This window comes from Dictyostelium purpureum, assembly GCF_000190715.1.
Source record: "Dictyostelium purpureum unplaced genomic scaffold DICPUscaffold_2, whole genome shotgun sequence".
Taxonomy (NCBI): domain Eukaryota; phylum Evosea; class Eumycetozoa; order Dictyosteliales; family Dictyosteliaceae; genus Dictyostelium; species Dictyostelium purpureum.
In genome coordinates, this window is record NW_003519339.1 from 56,999 (window position 1) to 79,029 (window position 22,031).

At 23.6% G+C, this 22,031-nt stretch overlaps 7 protein-coding genes across 7 annotated transcripts; 5 read left to right on the plus strand and 2 right to left on the minus strand.

Annotated features, from left to right (window-relative positions):
- Positions 1–118: 118 nt before the first annotated feature.
- On the plus strand, positions 119–632 carry DICPUDRAFT_146598 (uncharacterized protein; the record flags this gene model as incomplete). The annotated part of the gene is made up of 2 exons (XM_003282923.1): positions 119–152; positions 394–632. The coding sequence occupies 2 exons, from the start codon at positions 119–121 to the stop codon at positions 630–632; spliced, it is 273 nt and encodes a 90-aa protein (XP_003282971.1).
- Positions 633–740: 108 nt separating this feature from the next.
- Positions 741–4,100, minus strand: DICPUDRAFT_146599 (uncharacterized protein; the record flags this gene model as incomplete). The annotated part of the gene is made up of 2 exons (XM_003282968.1): positions 741–3,421; positions 3,488–4,100. 2 exons carry the CDS (start codon positions 4,098–4,100, stop codon positions 741–743), a joined length of 3,294 nt encoding a protein of 1,097 aa, XP_003283016.1.
- Positions 4,101–4,943: 843 nt separating this feature from the next.
- DICPUDRAFT_23830 (uncharacterized protein) lies at positions 4,944–5,171 on the plus strand (the record flags this gene model as incomplete). Its single annotated transcript, XM_003282924.1, has 1 exon — positions 4,944–5,171. A coding segment is annotated over one exon (228 nt), but the record flags the coding sequence as incomplete, so codon positions are not given.
- Positions 5,172–8,431: 3,260 nt separating this feature from the next.
- DICPUDRAFT_73966 (uncharacterized protein) lies at positions 8,432–9,211 on the plus strand (the record flags this gene model as incomplete). The annotated part of the gene is made up of 1 exon (XM_003282925.1): positions 8,432–9,211. One exon carries the CDS (start codon positions 8,432–8,434, stop codon positions 9,209–9,211), a length of 780 nt encoding a protein of 259 aa, XP_003282973.1.
- A 1,967-nt stretch (positions 9,212–11,178) lies between these two features.
- On the plus strand, positions 11,179–11,886 carry DICPUDRAFT_91016 (uncharacterized protein). The gene has a single exon (XM_003282926.1). It carries the CDS (start codon positions 11,264–11,266, stop codon positions 11,777–11,779), a length of 516 nt encoding a protein of 171 aa, XP_003282974.1. The 5' UTR covers positions 11,179–11,263; the 3' UTR covers positions 11,780–11,886.
- Positions 11,887–12,411: 525 nt separating this feature from the next.
- On the minus strand, positions 12,412–16,914 carry DICPUDRAFT_73968 (uncharacterized protein; the record flags this gene model as incomplete). The annotated part of the gene is made up of 1 exon (XM_003282969.1): positions 12,412–16,914. The coding sequence occupies one exon, from the start codon at positions 16,912–16,914 to the stop codon at positions 12,412–12,414; it is 4,503 nt and encodes a 1,500-aa protein (XP_003283017.1).
- Positions 16,915–17,596: 682 nt separating this feature from the next.
- Positions 17,597–21,797, plus strand: DICPUDRAFT_96238 (uncharacterized protein; the record flags this gene model as incomplete). The annotated part of the gene is made up of 2 exons (XM_003282927.1): positions 17,597–18,041; positions 18,113–21,797. Exons 1-2 carry the CDS (start codon positions 17,725–17,727, stop codon positions 21,795–21,797), a joined length of 4,002 nt encoding a protein of 1,333 aa, XP_003282975.1. The 5' UTR covers positions 17,597–17,724.
- Between the last annotated feature and the right edge of the window lie 234 nt (positions 21,798–22,031).

Sequence of the window (22,031 nt, forward strand, 5' to 3'; positions counted from 1 at the left end):
TAGAGATGCTACAAGTATAAAATAAATATTTTTTTATATTTAATATTATAATTTTTGTAATTATTGTAATTGTTATTTTAAATTTTATTACTATTAATTTATATATAACATAATAGAAATGGTGTATGAATTTACAATTGTCTCAAAATATTGTTATTTTTACTTTTTTGTATTTTGTGTTTTTTTTTTTTTTATTTTATTTTTTCATTCCCACACAACCAAATTTTTAATAAATTATTTTAAATAAAAATAATAAAACAAAAATAATAATTGTAATAATAATAATTGTTATTAAAAAACAAAATTAAAAAAATCAAAGCTTTTTTTAAATTATAAAAAGAATGAAGAAACAATTAAAATTATTTTTTACAATAGTTTTTATTCTTTTTTTAGGTGTAGTCCATGCTAATGTAGATGCTGAACCAAGAAGAGAACATGAAAACAATATAGAACTAAAAAAAGATCAACCAAAAGCTTTAGAACAATCAAAAAATAATAACCAAAAAAGAGAAGAAGTAAAAAATACAAGTTCTCCATCAGAATATGCAGATTGTAAAATCAAATGTGGTAAAATTAAAGAATATCAATTAAAAAATGATTGTAGAATAGATTGTATCGGAAGATTCGGTTAACAAGATAATCAAAAAACAAAATAAAAATAATACTAAAATAAATAAAAAAATATTATAAAATATAAATATAAAAATTATTAAAAAAACCATTTTATTTTTATTGTATTTTTAAAACCAGTTTAAATATTTAAAATCGTTATGATTTAATACTTGTGCTTTTAGATATGACAGTAATTTATTGTTTCCATCATTGTCGTTTATATATTTATTGTCGAATAGTTGCTTTAGAGTGTAAATAGAGTTTGAGTATAATAGATTCTTGAGAGTAACTTTAGATAATTGCAGGCCTGGGTAATGGGGGTATAGATCTATTAGGGATTGGTACATTTTCATAGGGTAATACTGTAGATTGATACCATTCTGCTTTATTAATTCAGCAAGTTTACCATTTGGGTTTGAAAATATTAAAGAGTGATCTCGAGATATTATATTTGGATTAGGAACCGAACCAACAACTCTAAATAGATTGGTTTCTTGAAACCCTGCAATATATTTAAGTTCTTTATAATGCCTGATATATTTTTCGAATGTATATAATCCGCGTAGTTTGGAGCCTAGTATTGCTGATATTAAGTTTTCATTTTCGTTACTATTGCCTATATAATTGACAACATTTCCCAGAACATTATTATTTATTGAAAAGAAGTTATTGTAAAAGTATGTATGGTTCTTTTGAATGCCCTGTAAATGACTTAAAAACAAATCTGGTCTTCTAATATCAATTAGGTAGAGTAAGATGTAATTTAAAAGGGTATTTATATAATTAAAACTGGCATCTTGAATATTTGAAATTGGATTTTCGATATTGTATAGAAATGCTTTGAATAACTGGTCCAAAATGGAATCAAAAGGTGCAGACTGAAAAATAAATTCAAAGGTAAATATTTCTGATTTAATGTATTCTCTTATATCAAATCTATTGAGTGCTGTTTCTGAATAGCAATTACTGGGCATAGTGAGGTCTGGAATACTATAAAGTTCGATTCTGTATAAACTTTCATTGAATGATGGTAGCTCGGCTATAAATTTAATTAGCTTCATTGATTTAATTGCAAGATAATATATTGAAAATAATGTTGATTGTTGCACTTTAACAACACCAGATTCATTTATAAATTTATAAATAGATTCAATTCTTTTGAATGGTATTAGTCCTGGTTTACCTTGAATTAATAATCTAAATAAATAGTTGACTACAAGATTAGCAGCTGAAAAATCTGATGCAGCTGATTTTGAATGATTTATAACTAATTTTATGATTTCTATTATACTATCTGGGTCACGATTCTGCAAGTCTTGATATTGGATGTACAGTGGATTTAAATAACTTTTTTTAAATACCTGTATATTATCTTGTATATCTAATAAAAATGGTTCATTTGCATTTTCCCAAACTTCTAAAAATAGCTGCGGATTGTTAACCATCGGATTAAAACCACTATTTAAATACAATGTGACTTTATTTTTTGATACTCTTTTAATTGATATAATGAACAACCTAACCCATAACCTGACATCAGCTTCACAATACCCAATAAAATTCGAAATATTTACAGAGTTTGATAATAAATCCAAACAATAATAAACACCTTGAATATTTTCCTTTTTAATAAAATAATTGATAGTATCTGCAAGTTCATCACATATTTTATCTTTTGGGTAAGTTATTTGATTTTCTTTTTTTAAAACTATTTGAAATTTGTCACAAATTGATTTTATTTCTTTAATATTTAGTGACTGTATGGCAACCTGTAATGGATACGAATAAACCAACTCCTTATTAATATATCTCGATGGACCCATCATATTGAAAACCATGGCATAATCTATTAAATCGGTTTCTAAAAATAAAAAATCTTTTGCACCAATCGAGTTATTGAATAAAAGTTTCTTATTATTCAAAATTAAGTCTATGGTTTCCCTATCTTTGATAATAAATGAACCGCAGTCTGATTTTGTTCTTTTGATAATTTCAAACCAATTGGACACTATAATTGAATGACTTGATGCCGAAAATGACTCTAATAGACAAACAAATTCCCTTTTATTAGCTTTATAGAACATTTGAAGAAAGAAAGAGGCTAATATTTTTTCTACAAAATTAAAAATATACCTATATTTCTTTTTTCTTCCAACAGTGAGGTAAAAACTGAGGTAGTCCATATATGGAGCTTTAATTTCTTTAAACTTTGAATCAATTGACGACTCTGCCATACCTGAAAAACCACGATTTATTTCTTCTATTGTTTCATTTTGAAAACCCTTCCAATCATATTTATTATTTACTAAAAATAAACTGAAATTATTGATATTGTGAAATGAAGACAATGAAATATTGGATATTTTATTACTGTATTTTTGTGTATGACTGTTAATTAATTCTAATAATCTCTGTATTCTACTATAATCTTTACTGTTGGTGGTATTGCTATTGATTATGTTTTGAATTTTTTCTTCAAACTGTTCAAACTCATCTGGTATGTAGTAATAATTGTAATCTAATAACATATTTTGATTCTCTATTGATACTACGCCATATAATATTTTTTTTAAACTAACTTTTTTTGAATTAAAATACTCAAAATAGGTATCAAACTGTTTCCTTTCGCTTTGCAATGATTCTTCAAGGAGTTCAATATTCTTTCTAACTTTGGATGGAGATGTCATTGATACAAATGGTTTGTCTATGGTTATTAAAGTTGGTGTTGCCAAGGGTATGGGTGGGTTATGATACTGGGGATTATTGAGGATTAGGGATAATAATCTATCTTTTTGAAAAACATCTTTTACTTTTTTAAATATTATTTTTATTATTTTATCTTTATATTCATTTATTAATTGACTATGGAATTTACTATTACTATTATTTTCATAACTATCTCTTGTTCTTTTTAAAAAAGTGTTATTATTATTATTACAATTAAGATTTTTTGGTGAATTATCCTGTTGTATAATATTATTTATGCCTAAAAATGAATCTAACAATAATTTAATTTGTAAAATATTTGAAGTACTTTTAAAAGACTCTTCTAATTTTGATGGTAAGACTGGAACTGAAAAAGGTGGGCTTAGTGCTATCTCTATTAAATCTTCATCGTACAAATGAATACCCTCAAGTAATAAATCTTTATTGGTTACAGAGTTTGATGATAATAGTAGTTTAAATAAATCTATTGCCAATTCTTTTTGACCCTTTCTAATGATTTCATTTAGCCACAAAGCATTATTTGTATCTATTTCTATAAGTTCATTAGCCTCTAATTTGCACTTTAATAAACTGTATTGCTTGTATTTAATTATCCATTCTAATGATGAAATATCCTTAAACTTCCTTCTATTATTACATACAATATGGTCGATATTATCATACTCTACCCAATTGGTTGTATGAATGTGATGAAATATTAATCTAAATAAAACTTTATTATGAATAACTTTATAAAATAACTTTTCAAAGTGTATTTCCATTATTTTTATTATTAACTATTTTATTATTATTTTTATTATTATTTCTATTATTATTTATTTATTTTTATTTATTAATTTTTATTTTTATTAATATTAATATTACTATTTAATTTATTATATTTAATTATTACATGCAAAAAAAAGATAAAAAAAAAAAAAAAAAAATTTAACTGAAAAAAAAAACTACATCCTTAAATAGTTTAAAAGAAATGTTTTTTTTGTTTTGTAAAAAATAAATTTATTTCTTTTTTTTTTTTTTATTTTTATTTTTTTTTTTTTTATTTTTTTTTTTTTAGGAATAAATTATTATTACTATCATTATTTTATCTTTTTTTGCAATGTATATCTAAACAATCTTTATTCAATCATATCACACAATTTTTGATGACTTCTTTAACCATATAAAAATAATATTGTTAATAAAAATTTTTATTTTGTCTTTATAAATAAAAAATACCCAAATTTACTGCGAAAGCTTTAAGCTCGGACACCAAATATTGCTATTGAGCTAAATAAATAAAAAGTGATATGTTTAATCTTGAAAAATTTTTATTTATTTTTTTTGGAATCAGTTAACGCTTTAATACCAAGGTTTTAAAATAAAAAAAACAAAAATATTTTTTTTTTTTTAAAATAAAAAAAATATTTCAATTTTTTTTTTTAATTTTTAATTATTAAATAAATGAAACCATTTTTTATTAAAAAAAATAAACACATAATAATTAAATAAATAAATAAATGAATAATATTATAAATAATAATATAAATAATATTATAAATAATAATATAAATAATAATAATAATAATAATAATAATAATAATAATAATAATAATAATAATAATAATTTTGAAATATTATTTTATAAAGTTTTCCATAATAAATATTTATTTAATTATATAATTAAACAAATTCAAATTACCGAATGGATAGAATATGAAGATACTGATCAAATTAATTTAGATAATAGAAAGAGATTCAAAGATATTGTATCACTAAAATGGATGATAAAAAATAAACAATATCAACTATTGAAATGCAAATTATATGCAAACGAACTAATAGATATAGATACCAGTATCGGCGAAAACTGGTTGGATCAACTTTTATGTACAGATAAAGAATTAGCAATTGAACTATTCAATTTGTTATTATCGTCCACATTTTTAAGTAATAAAGAAAGAGTTTATGAAAGTCTATACCAATTAGATGAAGAGTATATCAAAATAGCTTTAAATCCACCTCACTCTATTCAAGTATTTCCATCAATGCTAGAAAGATCTTTTTTTTGTTCAAGAATATCACAAATTAAACTTTTATTAGATTCATTTCTAGGCCTTAATCAACAGAGCGATTGTTCAAATAATTCTAAGAGAACAAGAGAAATCTACAAAAACCACCCCAACGACCTAATAGAAAAATACAAAGATAAAATCATTTTTACAGCATTTCAAATCCATAATATTTTTCAAAGAGATAGAGTTCTACAGCTTTTATTAAGCAATGAACAATACTACAGTAGACCAATAATCGAACAACCTCAACCAACGAAAAAAACAAAAATAAATAGTATTTCTGATAACTCTGTAAATGTTATAGACAATAATATAGATACCAATATTGAAAAAATAGAAATATTCAATATTATTCATTTTACAATATCAATAGAAAATCAAAACAAACTAATAGATCTCAAATATTATAAACAAGAAGGTGAATTTCTTGAGGAAATAATAAAATCTTATAGCGGTAATAATAGAATAATAAAAATAATGGAATATTGTAGAGACAAGCATTTAAATTTTAATACCCTAGCTTTTGCACCCTCACTATTATTAAATTTAGAAAATTTAAAACCCTTTCTAGAAAATAATAAAAACGATTGGAAAGGCAGTGCAACACAATTAGAAAGCCTAACATCAGGCTTTGAACTTTATGTATTGGAACCGGAATACATCAAATTCTATGGGTCATTAGAGAATCAAAAAGAGTACAGTTGGTTCAAATTTAAATTTATTAATGAAACCATTAGAATTACGCTCTCCACATACTTTTTCAACAATAGTCAAGATAGTGCCGATAAAATATGCAAATTAATTGAATCATTACCAACAAATGTAGAATATGTAAGAGATTGGTTAGAAATTATCAAAAGAACGTCTTTGGTGGCAAGCAAGGGTACTGATATAGGGATATGTAGAGGTGGTGGTAGTTGTAGCCTAATTCAAAATGATGATACTACAGAAGCATCAACAAAAAAAAAAAAATCATCTTTAATAATAAAGGATAAAGAAATAATAGATGTTATAAAAAAGAATTTACATTTCTTTCAAGGTTATTTAAAAGCAAGAGATTTTCTATTTTTACACCGTGAACTGGTTGACTATGCTGGTGAAATTGGTATGTTTAGTAACGCCGAAAGAAAACTAGTCTATGCCTATCCGCTACAAACTGCAATCGAGTCATTTAATTTAGATGAAATAAAGTTAATATGTGCAAATGACATTGTGAACCAACATATTCCCTATGACCCACCAATGAAGAGTTTATCAAATGAAGAGTACCATCAACTATTAGAGGCTATAAAGTTTTTTGTTTCAACTCGGTGTATTAAAGGTTCATTCTATATTTTAGACTACTTTAGCTCCCAAACCAATTTTAGAGATGGCTCAAATGATATTAATTTTGGTACCAACTACAACTATGAAAATGATGAATCCCAATTAAATGAAAAAAAAGTATTGGAATATTGGATAAAAATATTTATTATCTCAATTAAAAGACTATCAAGTCACAGAGTTTCAATATTATTAAATAGTAATATCAATCCAATTATACAACACCCAAAATTATTTTTAACCCTATGGAGAACTTTAAAACAACCTCTTTTAAGCGATATAAACAACAATATACCAATATTTGTAATTGATTTTGTAGAAAATAAAACAAATACTTGTTTTGAAACATTTCAAGTTAATAACACTGACGAAATTTTTAATATTATTAAACTATTAATAAATTATTCAAAGCAACAACAACAACAACAACAACAACAACAACAAGACCAAAATCAAAAACTGGAACAAAAAAATTTTGAAACAATTGGCGATGGGGAGAAAACAGAAGAATCATTAGAACTAGTAATAAACTATTTATTTAGACTTTTAATTCAAAGTAATAAAAAGGTGCCATTTGAAAATATTTCAACGACATATCAATTTATAAATGAGTCTGGTGTGGTAAAGGTGCAACATTCAACTCTATTCTCAATCTATTACCTATCTATTAAATCACTAAAACTTATAAAGTACATATCTGGCCTCCCATTCTTTTCTCTGGTTGATGCAACTTATTATAAAATCCCAGATCCCACCATATCGACAGTATCCACTCTAGTTGATGAACAAATATTGCAATGCTTTGATATTAGAAACTTCATAACAACTGATATATTTTCATTCGAATTTATATTTGACAAAAATTCAACCTTTGAAATCATTTTAAAATCATTAATAAACAAGTTTTTAGATACCGAAACAATCAAGGCAACAATACCAGAAGTTACAATGCAATTTATAAATAGCTTAATAAACTATACAATCGAATATTTAATTGATATAAGAAGAACAGATATACTAACCAAATGGTTAGAAACCTCAAATTTTCTATTCAACCATTTCGAATTTACAAACAACTGCACAGAAATGATACTCAAAAGCAATGATCAGGATTTAATCTTAAAAGTGTTGCAGAAATACCCCGAACAATTAAAAAGAGCGTTCCTTTCGAAAAATATAAATAAATATGAAGTTATAAAGCACTATGACACAATAGTAAAGTATATTCCATTTCATTTAAATTCCTTTGTCAGCCTATTTACAACTAGCACATCACCCGTTAAACTACATAATGCATTGTTTGGATACAACCCATCAACATCACATATAGCCGAAGTAATTGGTCAAATAAATTTAGAACATTCATCTCCATTAAATATATTACTTTTAAATTTATATCCAGATATTCCAAATTTAAATATTAAATATTTATATACCATTAATAGTTTAATAGATTCCAATTCAATCCATACATTAAAAAGACTCTATGACAACAAAGCAATCGATTTAAATTTAATACCAATTCTAAATCATATATTATCAAATCACAAAGACTATAGGTTTATTAAAAATTGGTTTCAATAATTAAATATAAAAAATAAAAAAATTAAAAAAATTAAAAAAAAAAATAAAAAACTTTTAAAAAAAAATAAAACTTTTTATTTATTAATCTTTTTTTTTTATAAAACTTTAATTATTAAAATAACTATAAAACTATGGAAAATAATATTTTAATTAAAGAGGAAATTGAATTTAATGAAAAAGAAATCAATAGCGAAAATGATTTAAAGAACCATTTTAATTTATTATCTATATATTATAAAAAAAAACTAATTGATAAACAAATATTTAAAAAACATTTACTGACCCTGTTCGATTCGATGGCAGAATATATATTTAATAGAATTGATACCATTAGCCCTGATACCGTGCTTCCCCAACTGCCCAATGAAGAATACAGTGATGAATCTATAAATGTAATACTAAACAAAACCAGTGAAATTAAAAAAAGCTATCAAGAAATAAAAGATATTAAACATCATAAACAAAATGAATTTAGAGCAGTTAAAGAAAAAATTCGAATACAATCAATTCTAGAAATAGAGAAAGAAAAAAAACAAAATGAAAAGACAATATTAAAAAACCAAAAAGAACAAGAAAAAGAAAGAGAAGATGAAAATGAAAAAACTAAAAGAGATAACCTACTTTTAAAATTTAGTTTTTTAGATTTATCAAATATTGAAAAATATTGTAATATTCAACAAGCAACGACAAACCATTTAAATTTATTGACTGCTTTATACAGAAATAACCTAATAGATAATAATACACTATTACAACACCTAAGAATCATATATGGCACTGATAATGCACAAAATTACATTAAAAGAGCACAAAACATTCCACTAAATAAACTACCAGAGATACCTAAAGACCTTCAATTACAAGAAATTTTAAATGAATCTAAAATTATAAAAGAACTAAATAATAAATAAAATAATAAAAAAACAATAAAATAAATAATAGAAGATATTCTTTTTTTTTTTAACTTTTTTTTTTTTTTTCTTTTGTTTTTAAATCAATATACAGATAAATACTTAAAAAATAAAGAAGGTTAAAATTAAAGTATAATATATTGTTCTTTTATATTTCCAAATAAATAAAAAATATTATTTTTAAAAATTAAAATATTATTGTTATTACCCCAATATTCCTCCTACAAAAAAAAAACTATTGATTTCATTATTTGAATTATATAGTGATAAAAAATAAAAAAAAAAATGAAAAAAAAAAATGGGTAGGATTTTTTTTTTTAATTAAAAAAAATAATTTGGTTAAAGGAATTCGAGTGCGAAGCAAATCATCATTTTTCTTCTATAACCTATTAAAATTAACAGCAAAGCACATGAAAACTAGTTTTGATTGCGTTATATGATTTTTAAAACAAATAATTTTTTATGTATTAAAATAAGATAATTCATTTTATTTATTCATTTAAAAAAGATTATATAATCTATTTTGTTTTTTTTTTATCAATATAAAAAATAATTGATAAAAAATTAAATTTAAATTTATAAAAAAAAAAATAAATAAAAAAATAAAAATAAAAATAAAAATAAAAAAAAATTAAAATAAAAATAAAATATTATTATTAACAGATTATGGCATTCAGAAAACATTGTCAAATATTAAAAGGCATATGAAACCTAAAATAATTTATTCATATGATATTCAATATGTATTTTTTATCTATGTTTATAAAAACCATTGAGAAAATAGTATAATATAAAATTATCCTAAAAAGAAAAAACTAAACACATGGATAATTTTTTATTTATTATAAAATTTTTTCAAAAAAAATATAAACTACACATCCTGAAAATTAAAGTAGTATTCTCAAATTATTATTATTATTATTATTATTATTATTATTATTTAAGTCTTAAATCTTTGTGTGTAATCTTATATTTTTTTTTTTTTATCAAATAACTTGTTTTTTTAAAAAAAAAAGAGGTGTTTCAAAAATTAAAAAAAAAAATAATAAAATAAAATTAAATAAAATAAATTTTAATATTCAACAAACTATTCATCTAATTTTAAAAAAACGTTCATTAAACTACGTAGTAAGTTTATTTGTAGATAAAAAGAATATTTGTAATCAACACACCAAATTGTGTGTTTTTTTAAAAAAAACAGTTAATCATGAGTATTTTTAAACACTAAAAATAAGATAAATTTTAATAATAGAACCTCAGAATACATACACATAAACTTAAAAAAAAAAACATTCAAAAATGGATTGGTTAACCCAATAGTTTTTTAATTTTAGAAAAAAAAAAAAAAAATCCTTTTTTCGTGACAGCCTCAGTTGACACTTTTTTTTTTTAATTTTATTTTTTTTAATTTTTTCCAATTTGGATATTTTAACTGTTATTTGAAACAAAAACAAAAAAAAAAAAAAATCTATTTTTATATTAAAAAAAAAATAAAAAATAAAAAAAAATTAACATTAAACGTGGCTTTTATCATAAAAAAAAAAAAAAAAATCTCCAGAGACAAACAAAATGATTTAATTCACCCCACTTCAATGTGTCATGAGAAAATTTTATTATTTTTAATATGATAACTGAAAGCGCCAATATGATTGCAATGCAATAAAAAAAAAAAAATTCGTGTCAATATACCAAAAAGAATTTTTTTTTTAATTTTTTTTTGGTTAAAAAGAAAACAGTATTCAGATTTGAAAAATGGTTAGTAGTTGGAGGCTTTTTTTTATTATTTTTTTTTTTTCTTTAAAATAACAGACAAGAAAAAAAAAAATAAAAATAAAAAAAAAATAAAATTTATTAAAATGGGTATTAGTTATTTTAATTTATTTTATTTTTATTATTTTATTTAATTTTATTTTATTTTATTTTTTTTTTTATTTTTTTTTTTTTTTTAATACAAAAAGAAAGAGTATAAATTAATAAAATTTTTCACAATTGTTTTTTTTTTCATTAACAATTATTTATTATAATATTATAATTTGTACTTATATAAAAAAAATGAACTTCTTAAAATCATCAGTTGCCTTATTAGCCCTCGTTGCTGTCGCTAAAGCCGATTTCAACACTTTCACATTTGCCAATGCTGATGCATCCTCAACCACTTGTGCTGCTGATGGTGCTGTTACTGTTGTCAATGAATTAGAAAAATGCACTGTTGTTTGTGGTAATGCCAATGTCCAAATTGCCTCAACTGATACTGCTGGTACTTTTGATGTTACTTATTTCACAGAAGCCGCATGTGCTGATACACCAGCACCAGCTGCCGAATCACTCGTTTGTGTTGAAGGTACCGCTGTTACCGTCGGTGATTATTCAATTACCTGCTCAACTGTCACCGAAGCCCCAACTGAAACCCCAACTGAAACCCCAACTGAAAAACCAACTGAAACCCCAACTGAAAAACCAACTGAAAACCCAACCGAAACCCCATCCACCACCGAATCATCATCATCATCAACTCTTTTAGTCAGTGTTACTATGGTTGCTGCTTCAGTCGTTGCTGCTTTACTTTAAATTATTTAAAAAATGTTAACAAATACAATACGAAACAATTAAAAATCACTCTTTTTTTTATATAATTAAAATAAATAAATAACTATATAATGAATAGTTGTATATTTAAAAACAAATTTCCTTAACTTTTTTTTATTTTTTTTTTATATTTCAATCGAAACCACTAAGAAATTTGATAATAAAATATATATATTTTTAATAAATATTTTTGTTTATTAATTTAAATTTGGATAGGATTTTATCAGGCTATAGGATGAATGATCGGAAAGAAGAGATGCGGGGCTTGAACCAAAAAGGGTAAACTATTGGTTTAGATAATAACATTAATATTTTGATTTATATTTATAAAATATTATTTTTACTGCCATAAAATTGTAATTATTATGACAACACTAGTTTTTTTTTATTATTAATATTAAATTGCAATTACTTAATTATAAACAAAAAAAAAAAAAAAAAAATTAATTATTTTAACCATCGATTTTTTGTTAAATATCATTGGTAATGTGGGTGTAAATAAAGAAAAAAAAAAATAAAAAAAAAAAAAAAGAAAAAATAAGAAAAATAAAATAAAAAAAGAAAATTAAAATTTTTTTTTTTTATATGACCAGATTTTTTATTTGTTCTAAATTTTAATTTAATAAATTTAAAAATTTAAAATTATAATGATTTAATAATTGATTTCTTAAAAAATCTAATTGGCCATCCTCTTCTATTAGACCGTTTTGATAGTAATACTGAATAATATTTATCTTTTTTAAATCCACAGCTTTTAATAACATATCTCTGGTAATTTCATATTGGGCAAATGGTAAATTAAATATTAATAAATCACATAGCTGAATATTGCCATTGATAAATGATTGCTCAAAAAATGAATGTGATTCTATAAATATTTTTAAAATTTTTGAACGATAATCTGTGCTGCCATTTTGATTTGCTATGTTGATGTCGTTATTAGCGCCACTATTTTGATTAAAGAATATAAAATATTCAACTTTTCTAAAATCATTGTTTCTAAATAATGATAACCAATTTAATTCTAATAAATTTAAAAGTTGTATAAAGTTACTGAATATGAATATTAGAATCGAGTTGTTTTCGATTGATAAACTAATGTTTGCTAATTGTTGAACTAAATTTAATTGATTATTATTTAATACTTGATTAACTATATATTCATTATTATTATTATTATATTGCAGAATATTATTTAATAGTAAAAATTTTTTAAAATTATTTATATTTAACTGTGATAGGATGGAGTGTAATAATTTATCAGTAAATTTAAAGTTATTGCTTATATTGTTTGAATCATTACTATTATTATTACTGTGTTTATTATTGTTTTTAATGATTCTATTATTTAAACAATTATCTAAATGAATAAAGAATGAATCATATTTATTAATTTTTAATAAATATTCAAAATCTTCTTCGATTGATTCATCCAGATAGTTATTTGATAGCTTAATATTTTGATAAAGTGGTTCAAAGGTTAGTTGATAGTTTAATTTGAAAAATAGTTGTTCAAAGCTAGATTGTTCAATAATATAATCCCATGTAAAGTGAATTGTATCTAAAAGATTTGATATATTGTAGATTGAATCTTGAGGAAATTCTTTACCTGTATAAAATTCATTGGTAATAAAGGAGCATTGGGATCTTTGTAATGATTCCTGATTGTAGAAACCAAATATATTAATGATGTTTCTTTTTGAAACTATATAGTTTGTCAATAGAGGTGATTTTAGTTTTAAATAAAAAAACACATGGAATATTTCATGAAAAACGGGAACTTGATTTTGTTTTAAAAGTTGATGAATTGGCTTTACCACCTGTAGTGTGATATCTTTAATTTGTAATAATTTTTTAAATAGATGATTTAAAATTGTTAAAATTATTAAATTGTTTTGACCCGATAAAATACCATTTGATTCTTTGAATTCCAATACCCAAAACTTTATGAGCAATACTAGTTGTTCTGAATCTTGATTAATTGAATAGATTTGGCGATAGGTATTGAAAATATAGTATTTTTGATTTTGAACCTGCTCTTTCCATTCGCTATTGAATAATTCGTAGTCAATGATACCATTGAATGTGGAGTTTTTTAAATTTAGCCAAATCATTTGAACGATTGGTAGATTAAATTCAAATAAATAATTGATCAATTGATTAAATGCTGATTTTTGTAAGATGGTAGTGGAATAGTTAATTTCTAATTTTAATAAATCTAAATGACTATTCGATGAAAGATCTGATGAGGAGGTGGGGGGTGTGGATGTCATTTGTTTTCTTGTTGCGTTGCTTTTTTGGTTTAGTTTTTGTAGCTTAATTGTTTCAAATAATAAATTTGTGAATAATATAAATTGGTGGGTGTTAAAGAATTTATACTGAATAGAGTTTAAATAGCCAAGTAGTTGTTTAATATTATTCATTGGTTGTTTTGAAAATAGTGAGGATATTTCGCTTTGAATTTGATTATAATGATGATTTTTTATAAATTTCAACTGTATTGTATTGTTTAAAAATTTTAAGTTTTCAATATTACATTCATTTAATGATTTATAAAAAATAAACCAATAAATAAAATTTTTAAAATTATTATTAAAATTATATAATGCTGGAGGAGAAGTGGAGCTATTTGATGATGATGGGTTGTTTAGTGAGTTTGAAGAGGAGGATAGTGATAATGATAATGATGAAATGGACGAGGATAGTGATGAAAATGGTGATGTTAAAGTACTAATTGAATTACCAGATGATGATAAAGAGTTGTTCGAATTTGATGATGATGATGAAGAGAATAAATTAAAAAGTCTATTGCTACTATTATTTAAATTATTTGAACTCTTATTTAGTTGGTTTCCATTATTTGAAATACCGCTATTATTACCACTGTTATTTAAATACTCTTTTAATTTAACAAAAAAAGTATTTGAAAGTTCAATTGATTGAAATTTGAATTTAAAGTAGTCTAAATTTTGAAATTCGTTACTAAATTGGTCAATTGATTGTATTTTTGAAATAATTTTCTTTAAAATTGAATTTCCATATTGATTTGAAAATAACCAATTAATAGTTGCGGTATCATGAACTTCAATAAAACCCTTTTTTTTATTTTCCAACCAGTATGGATTCCATGATGGCAGTTTCTCTGTTGAGTGAATGTATGCAGTTACTGATAAATAAAACTCTAGTGTGGAGCACATTGAGACTTTAAATAAAAGCTTGTCCCATTTTTTATAATAAACGCTAGAGTTGCTACTTGAACGGTAAAGATTTATAAAAAGTAGAGCTCTCTTTTGATTGTTCATTATGGCTTCTCTGTTGAAATCGCATTTTAGTTGTAGATCTGGCTGAACAATATACTTTCTATTTATAAGGTAATTCAAGGCATTGGGGCTAAAGTTTTGAAATGCAAATCTATAAACTATACAGTCATCTATAAACTCTTCGATTGGGTCGTCATATTCCAACAAATAGTTATGGTAGAGTTGGCCTGAGTTTGAAATTTTAATAATAATTAACTTTAGTCTCTTTTTGATTTCACTAATTTTAACTTGATTATCATAGTCTATTCCATTTATACTGGCACTTGGGTTATAATGAAAAACTTGATTAATTTGATTTTGAACTGATTCTGGTATTTTATTTTCACTAGTTTGAAAACATAGTTTGAAAATAACTTTAATATAAAATTCCAACTCTCTAATTGAGCAGTTATTTAAAGTTTTAATTGTATCTGAAAAAATCGAAATCTTTGATTTGTTGACTAAATTTAAATCTAATAATTTATTTTTTAATTCGAATGATTTAATTGATAAAAAGTCTTTAAAGTCTACTTTGGCTAATTTTTTTAATTTTTCTAAATTATAACCATTTAAATTATTATTGTTACTACTATTAATATTCTTACCAAAATCATTATTACTATTATCATTATTGGAGTGAAAGTATGTATTGTTGAGTTTATTACTATTGCTATTGGTTTTGTAACTATTTTCACTAAAACCATCGTTATTATAACCATTATTACTACCAGAGTCACTAAAATTATAACCATTACTACTTTTGCTAATACTTGATAATGTCGAAAAATAGGGATTTAGTTCTTTTTCTGTTGTAAAGTTTTCTTCTTCTATCGTATAAAGGTCAGGAAAATTAAAGATCAGTTCTAACATTTCATCTCTATACTTTTCATTTGAACATGCCAGTTTTATTGAAATTCTTTTGGTATCATCACCGACTATTAAACCATTATATTCAGTTGCGTCTATAATTGACTCTAAGAGTTGCGCGCTTTTACTCTCTATAATTGATTCTAGTACACTCGGAAAAATTGGTATACAATGATTTTTAAATAAAAAAACTAACACTTTATCCCTATTATATTTTATTGCATAATCGATTAATAAAGGTGATTTAATTTGTTTTTTAATAATTTTTAATAATTTTTGTTGATAAATATTGTTTTTACTATTATAACCATCAATATCATTATTATTATCATTGTTATTATTATTATTTAAGATAGAGTCTGCGCTAGTTGTAGATGATTTTATTGACTCCAATGAATCTTTTAATTTCAATTTTTGCAATGATTCTTCTAGACCTTCTAAACTACCATTATCATCTTCTTCTTTGCCAAAATTTTCGGTGGTAAGATCGGGGTGTTGTGGTTCAAATGATTCTTGTTGCTCGGCCTCTTGTTTCCTTTTTTGATGTTGTTTTTGTTGAATCTGTTGATTAAGTTTATTATAAATACTGACATGTTGTAATTTTAAAAGAAGATCTATAATTTCGATTAATTGATCATCATTAAGGAAATCACATGATTTTGAGAACAATAGCTCTAAAGATTCATCTGTGCACCTAATATATCTATTTTCTTTTAATTTGTTTAATAGTAATTGGATCCTTTTTTGACTATTATTCTTTAAGAACCATTCTAATTCGCATATATCTTCTATACTTCTTTTGTTACCAATATAATAATATCTATCAATGTCATCTTCACCTTGATAATTACAAATACTGTTATTCTCTTCTCTAACTTTATCTAATATTAAATTGAATATTTTTTTTTCGTTTCTAACTATATACCAAAATAATCTTTCATTATAATTCATCTAAAAGATAAAAAATAAAAATTAAAAATTAGATATTAAATTGATTTAAAAAAAAAAAATTTTGGAATTAAATTACTCTTTTTTCTTTTTTTAAGAGAAAATATACAATAAAAAAAAAAGAATTTTGAATATAAATTAAATTGGGTATATGTATATGTATTTGGGTATTTGTATTTATGTATCTATGTAATGTTAATTTATGCGTTTGAGGATAAGTCGCTGAAATTTGATAACAAAAAATAATAAAAAAAAAATTAAATAAAAATTTTCAAAAAAAAAATTTATAAAAAAAAAAAAATCCATTTCGTTTTTATTTGAAATCTTTTAGGACTACCAAAAGATATTTAGAATATGAAAAAGAAGATTGGAAAATGTAACAAATAATAATTGATATTAAAAGGTGATTCACCAATGAAATTCTAAAAAAAAAAAAAACCAATAAAAAAATAATAAAAAATCAAAATTTTTTTAAACAATATATATATATATATTATAATTTTATAAATAAAGTATATGTGTGCTATTATTTAATTTCCAATAAATTTAAATTGTTTAAAAAAATTATATTTCTTTTTATAAAAATAAATTTCTTTTTTTTTTTTTTTTTTTTTTAAATTTTTCAAATTTTTTTAAAAATTTTTAAAAATTTTTTTTTTTCTTTTAATTTAATAACCCCAATCTAAATATATATCATTACAATACTATTACAACAATACCAATAATAATAAATATTAAACTATAAAAGAAATAAATGAATAAATAAAAACAATAATAAATTAATATAGTTAGTAAAGAAAAAGCAATCATTAAATGGAATTTTTAAATTATAAAATTAATGTTAAAAATAAAAATATTACAGTGCCAAATTCAGAAGTAAAAAATTTTCTTAAATTTAATCCAAGGGGTATAGCAGTTGCAACAAGAGAGAACTTATATGCATCAATCAAAAAGGTAGACTATGATATATATCAACTTGCAACTGCGATCAGAAAGAAAGGTAAAGATGCAGACGATGAATCTCCCCTATTTGGGTACTATGGGTTCACTATAGAGTGTTTATTGGCGGTTTTAAATGTTTTAAAAGAGAAAATAACATTCAGAGAGTTTTCAAAATTAAATAAAAATCAGTAAGTGTTTTCAGGTATTATTATAGTTGTAATTTAAACACAATCTAACATTTATGTGTATATTTCAATAGACCAAATTTAGTAACATCGATAGATAAAATTAAAAATGAAATTTTTACAAGCCAATTATTTGACGAGCTTTTAAAGATTTATACTCTTTGGTATTTACCCTATGAGGATACAAGTTTTCTCAAGTTTCTTAGTTGTTTTAGTCCATTAGTTAGCAAGAATGCTTTGGATAATGTAGCATCATCATTTCACTTAAATCAAAAAACAGAGACAATATATAGTTTAAAGTTTTTGGATGCACTTTTAGAAGGAAATATTTCACTCTACAACGATATTACAGATTTAAAAGTTTTAAAATTAACTGAAAGAAACAAAAATGGCCAACTCACTTTTATTCATTCTCTATATTACGATAATGTTGAAGAATTCAAACTATTATTTAAAAACAAATACATAGATATCAGTAATATTGATAACAGCAATAATAATAATAATAATAATAATAATAATATTGATAATGATGATAGATATTTAACAACAGAAGAGTTTTGGTATTTAGTTTGTATCCATGATTCTTTACAAATTTTCAAAATTTTAACACAAGAATATAATATATTTGGCGAAAATAAATCAACAAATAATGGTATATATAAAGAGAAAATTAATATCAATATCAACACAAAGAAATTATTTTCAATTGCTTCCTCAACATTTTCAAAATCAATATGTGAATATATGATTGAAATCAATCCAGATTTATTTTATAAACAAGATTCTGCTGCCAATGGTATCCAAATAGATGAACTTATAGAGCCACTACCAAAATTCAATATTATGTCATTTGAGACAGTTTATCCCAATCCAAATTTAACAAGAGATAGGGTCACAGATTTTTTCAAATTTTTAACAAACCAAAATATATTTTTAGATCTTAAGCTTTCAACTCCGATGGATAAATTAAAATTATCAGCAATTCATCGAATGGAAACATCTTATATAGGCACTTCATCGTCATTACCTATAGAGCCACCTACCATATCATCACCACCTTTATCAACATCACCTACAGATTCCGTTAGTAATATAGATATAAACATTGATGCTCTTGGAACCACAGATGACGAAGAAGTACCTAAAAAATCAACCATTGTTCAATTTAATTCAAAATTTAAAAGAGATAATCTTCTATCATGTATAATATCAACACTCGATGAAAAAATATCTCAATCATTTATAGAATTTGTAAAGAAAATCTCAAAATCGGCATATATTAAAAGTGAATATTTACACGAAGACGATTTGTTTCTTTATATATATCTTTTTCCTGGTCATCCAGCTATGCTCCACTTGGTGTATGACGTCAAATCGAGATTAGTTTATAGAGGAGTTCCACTAATCTTTTTTGCCAATGACCTTTCAATGCTCTCAGGATGTGTAAACTTAACAAAATCGGAGCAATTTACAACAATATGCTTCAATAGTTATTTAAACGTGTTAAAAAGGTATGGTCTAGAGGGGGATTTAGATATTCCACCACTGGTACAGAAAACACCAGAGTTTACAACCAGGCAATTTACAGTTTTAGAATTTTTCAAGGTGAGGGATCAGGTTATAGTGGACCCTTCAAGAAGAGTTATTGAATCAATACCAGATATTTGTTTGAATTCAAATAATAAAATATTAGAGTCAGAAGAAATTGCTGAAGCTTTAACCCGTATAATGGCACTAGATAATATAGACTCTTTAAAATCTGAAATCAACGATAAAAAACTTGAACATTTAAGGTTAAAAGAGGAATTAATAGAACAAGACAAACTTCATCGCCGTTTAAAAGAAGAAGAGTTATTAAAACAATTAGAAGAAGAAAAGAAAAAAGAAAAAGAAAAAGAAAAATTAAAAAAACAAAAAGAAAAACAATTAAAAAAACAGCAACAACAACAAAAAGAATTAAAGCAACAAAAAGAACAAGAGTTAAAACAAATAGAATTAGAAAAGCAGTTAAAACTAAAAGAGCAACAAAAGGAAAAAGAAAAAAAAGAAAAGGAACAAAAGGAAAGAGAAAAAAAAGAGGAAGAACTGCAGCAACAGCAAAAGCAACAACTACAGCAACAACAGCAACAACAGCAACAACAACAACAACAACAAAAGCAAAAACCTCAACAAACCAAAAAAGAAAATGTTAAAATTGAAAAGCAAGTCGAAACAAAATTAACTATAAATAAAGAACCACTTAAATCTCCCACTCAAAGCGTAAAACAAACTACTACTTCGACTCAAACACCATCACCACCAATAACAATGAAAAATGAATATAATATTAAAATTGGTAAATTTAGATTCAATAAAAAAGAAGAAAATATATTGGGTAGGGGTAGTAATGGTACATTGGTTTTTAAAGGTTTATGGAATGATAAAATACCTGTTGCAATCAAACAAATGCAAAAAGCATTCAATCCATTAATCAGTAAAGAAATTGAAATTTTAATAAAGCTAACAGATAAGAACTGCTTAAATTTAATTAGATATATTGATCAAGAAGAAGATGAAAGCTGCGTTTATTTAGGGTTAACTCTATGTGAAGGTTCGTTACAAGAGTTGTTTGACAAGAGACAATTAGAACAATTTATAGGCTCTGAATCAAGATTGTTAGAGTTAATCAAAGATATAATCAATGGTATTGAATTTCTTCACTCTCAAGATATTGTACACAATGATTTAAATCCAAGAAATATTTTAATTAAAGATCAAAGGCTAGTAATATCAGACTTGGGTCTTAGTAAAATGGAAGTTTCAACATCATATTCATTCTCAATGCACACTCCTACTGGTCAAGAAGGTTACCATCCCGCAGAGGTATTAATGGAAAAACGTAAAACCAAAGCAGTCGATGTCTTTTCATTAGGTTGTATACTTTATTTTATTATGACCAATGGACAGCATCCTTTTGGTGATCAATTCTTTAGAATTGCTAATATTATTACCGATCGTCCAAATCTTTCATCATTAGCAACAGTTAACCCCTTGGCAGCAGATTTAATTGGCCATTTAATCACCAAGAATGAAAAAGAGAGACCCACTATATCATCAATTCCAAATCATCCGCTATTTTGGAACCATTTCAAAAAGATTGCATTTATTGATGCAATTTTAAACCTCACTAAGGATTCATCTATTTTCACACCAAAATTTAATAAGCAACTAAATGAAATTGATGAATTAAACTTTGTAAATATTAACCAACCAAATAATAATATGTATTATTATAATGTAAATAGTCAAAACAACACCTCACAAATATATAATAATAATCATTTAATTAATAATACCAACAATAATAATAATAATAATAATATCAATAGTAATAATAATCTCCCACCATTTTTACCAAAAACATGGAATCAATTAATTGACTCTATATTATTAGATCACATTACAAATAAACAAAATCAAATAATGCAAGAAACTGGTAAAAAAATCTTTATCTACCAATACGATCAAGTTAAAGATTTAGTACGTTGTATTAGAAACACAATTCAGCACCATAAAGAGATATCAAAACAAATTTTACAATCTTCAAAAGGTACAATCATAGGCAGAGAAGTTTTAGAATGTTTAAATAATCAAGAATCTGTATTGAACTATTTCGAGTCTAAAATTCCAAATCTAATCTATCATCTTTACCAGAAAATTAAATCTCACATAGACTATAAATCAATTAATTATTTGAATGAATTTTTTATTATTTAAAATAAAGTTAATTAAATATTATATTATAAAATAGTTTTTTAATATATAATAGTTTTTTTTAATTACTATTATTTTTAGTTATTTATTTAATAGTTGCATTGTTGTTATTGTTGTTTTGGTTCATTGTTGGTGTTTATATATAAATATTTAAAGGTGTGTTTATAGTATGATCGAAAGAGTAAAAAGTGATTTTGTATATTTGTTTTTATAGTTTTATTTGATTTTAATTTAATT

Excerpts from the sequence above, each read along its gene's own strand:
- DICPUDRAFT_91016 (XM_003282926.1), top strand. The coding sequence starts at position 11,264 with ATGAACTTCTTAAAATCATCAGTTGCCTTATTAGCCCTCGTTGCTGTC.